Source organism: Melozone crissalis, unplaced genomic scaffold (assembly GCF_028551555.1).
Source record: "Melozone crissalis strain CALT ecotype California unplaced genomic scaffold, PUWL_Pcris_2 ptg000063l_1, whole genome shotgun sequence".
Classification (NCBI taxonomy): Eukaryota; Metazoa; Chordata; class Aves; order Passeriformes; family Passerellidae; genus Melozone; species Melozone crissalis.
The window spans coordinates 12050890-12052588 of NW_026535841.1; the positions used below are offsets into that span (position 1 = coordinate 12050890).

A 1699-nucleotide genomic window follows, 5' to 3' on the forward strand; every position below is an offset into this window, starting at 1 on the left:
CGGACCCAGCGCTCTCACGGCCACCGCGGCCACTCGCGCGTCGTTGATGCTGGTGAGCGCCGCACACCGCAGGTAGAGCCCAGGTGAGTGCAAAGTCTGGCGCGGCGAGGCCACCAGCGATTAGGGGACAGGAGCAGCGGTGGCCTTGCCCGGGGGACAGGGTTCATGGCCACGGCTCTCCGGAGCGGCAGCCAGATCCGCGGCGCCGGCCAAAGCCTTCCGTGCCGCCGCAGGGAGGAGCGAAGGGACACGGAAAGCGCGGCGCCGGCGGGAAGGTCACCTGCGCCAGGTGAGGCACCGGGACAGGCCCTGCCCGGGGCTCCTCCCTGGGAAAACACTGCCGGGGTGGTGGTGGGGGGCGAACCTCATCCCTTGGGCAGCCAGAGCCCACGGGGCATCCGCCGGACTCAGCCCCTTATCAGCGAGTCCTCTTATCCCGGCTATCCCGGCGTTGTTTATTCAGCAGCTCCATTTCCTGGGCGCCAGGGCTGCTGCTGCCGCCAGCACGAACAAAAAGGCGCTGGTTCGTTTCCGTGCCATCAATGCGCGGCGCTGAGCACCCCCTGTCCCCGCAGGGCGCGCAGCCATGAAGCTGAACGAGCGCAGCTTGGCTTTCTACGCTACCTGCGACTCCCCGGCCGACAACTGCGGCTTCCTCTACAAGCGCGGCGAGCGGCACACGGCCTATCACCGCCGCTGGTTCGTGCTCAAGGGAAACATGCTCTTCTACTTCGAGGAGCGCGACAGCCGGGAGCCCGTGGGCGTCATCGTGCTGGAGGGCTGCAATGTGGAGCTCTGCGATTCGGCCGAGAACTTCGCCTTCGCCATCCGCTTCGGCGGCAGCAAATCCCGCACCTACGTGCTGGCGGCGGAGAGCCAGGAGGCCATGGAGTCGTGGGTGAAGTCGCTGTCCCGAGCCAGCTTTGACTACATGCGGCTGGTGGTGCGGGAGCTGGAGAAGCAGCTGCAGGAGATGAGCCGGGGGCTGCCCGGAGGATGCTCCCAGGACGCTCCCGACCCTTGGAAGCCGAAGCCGTCGGGGCTGGAGCAGTGCCGGGAGCGGCTGCCGGCTCTGCCCGCCGTCCCGCCGAAGGAGAACGGCTGTGCGGTGTGGAACAACGTGCTGGAGGCCGAGGAGCGGCCGCCCGACACCTCTGGGCACGATGAGGAGGGGGCGCCGCGGCCGCCGCCGCTGCCGCCCCGCCGGAGGGTGTCGAACGGCAGCGGGACAGCGAGCGCCGTGGCACAGAGCCCGTCCGCGTTCTGCCGCCTCCACGAGCAGTACAGCCGGGAGGTGGCCCGGCTGCGGCAGGACTGGCAGCAGAAGCGGCGTGGCTCCCAGCCCTGAGCGGTGGATGAGCCCTGGGAACCTAGCAGGAGCTGGGGCAGGGTGGAGGTGGCCGTCCGTGGTGATGGACATGTCCCCTCCTCGCCCCAGGGTGTGCAGACCTGGCTGTGGTGGTGTTGGTGGTGCCAGCGAGGGCTGGGCACCAAGGGACACCAGTGATGGTGAAATGGGCACCACAGGGGTGCTCTCAAGCCATCCCTCATGTGGGTTTGGGGTGCTCCACTCAGCACCAGCAAACTACAAACCACTCACTGCCTGAGTGGAAATCAACCTCTGCTCTGGCTCTGCTGGGGCCTCTGGGTGCTCTTGCAGTGGGATCACACCCTGACAACTTCTGGAGGAGGATTGTGA

The 1699-nt window shown here is 67.7% G+C and overlaps 1 protein-coding gene across 1 annotated transcript; it reads left to right on the forward strand.

Moving 5' to 3' along the window:
* The first annotated feature begins 565 nt into the window (after positions 1-565).
* Positions 566-1348, forward strand: PHETA1 (PH domain containing endocytic trafficking adaptor 1). The gene has a single exon (XM_054289021.1). It carries the CDS (start codon positions 587-589, stop codon positions 1346-1348), a length of 762 nt encoding a protein of 253 aa, XP_054144996.1. The 5' UTR covers positions 566-586.
* Positions 1349-1699: the final 351 nt, after the last annotated feature.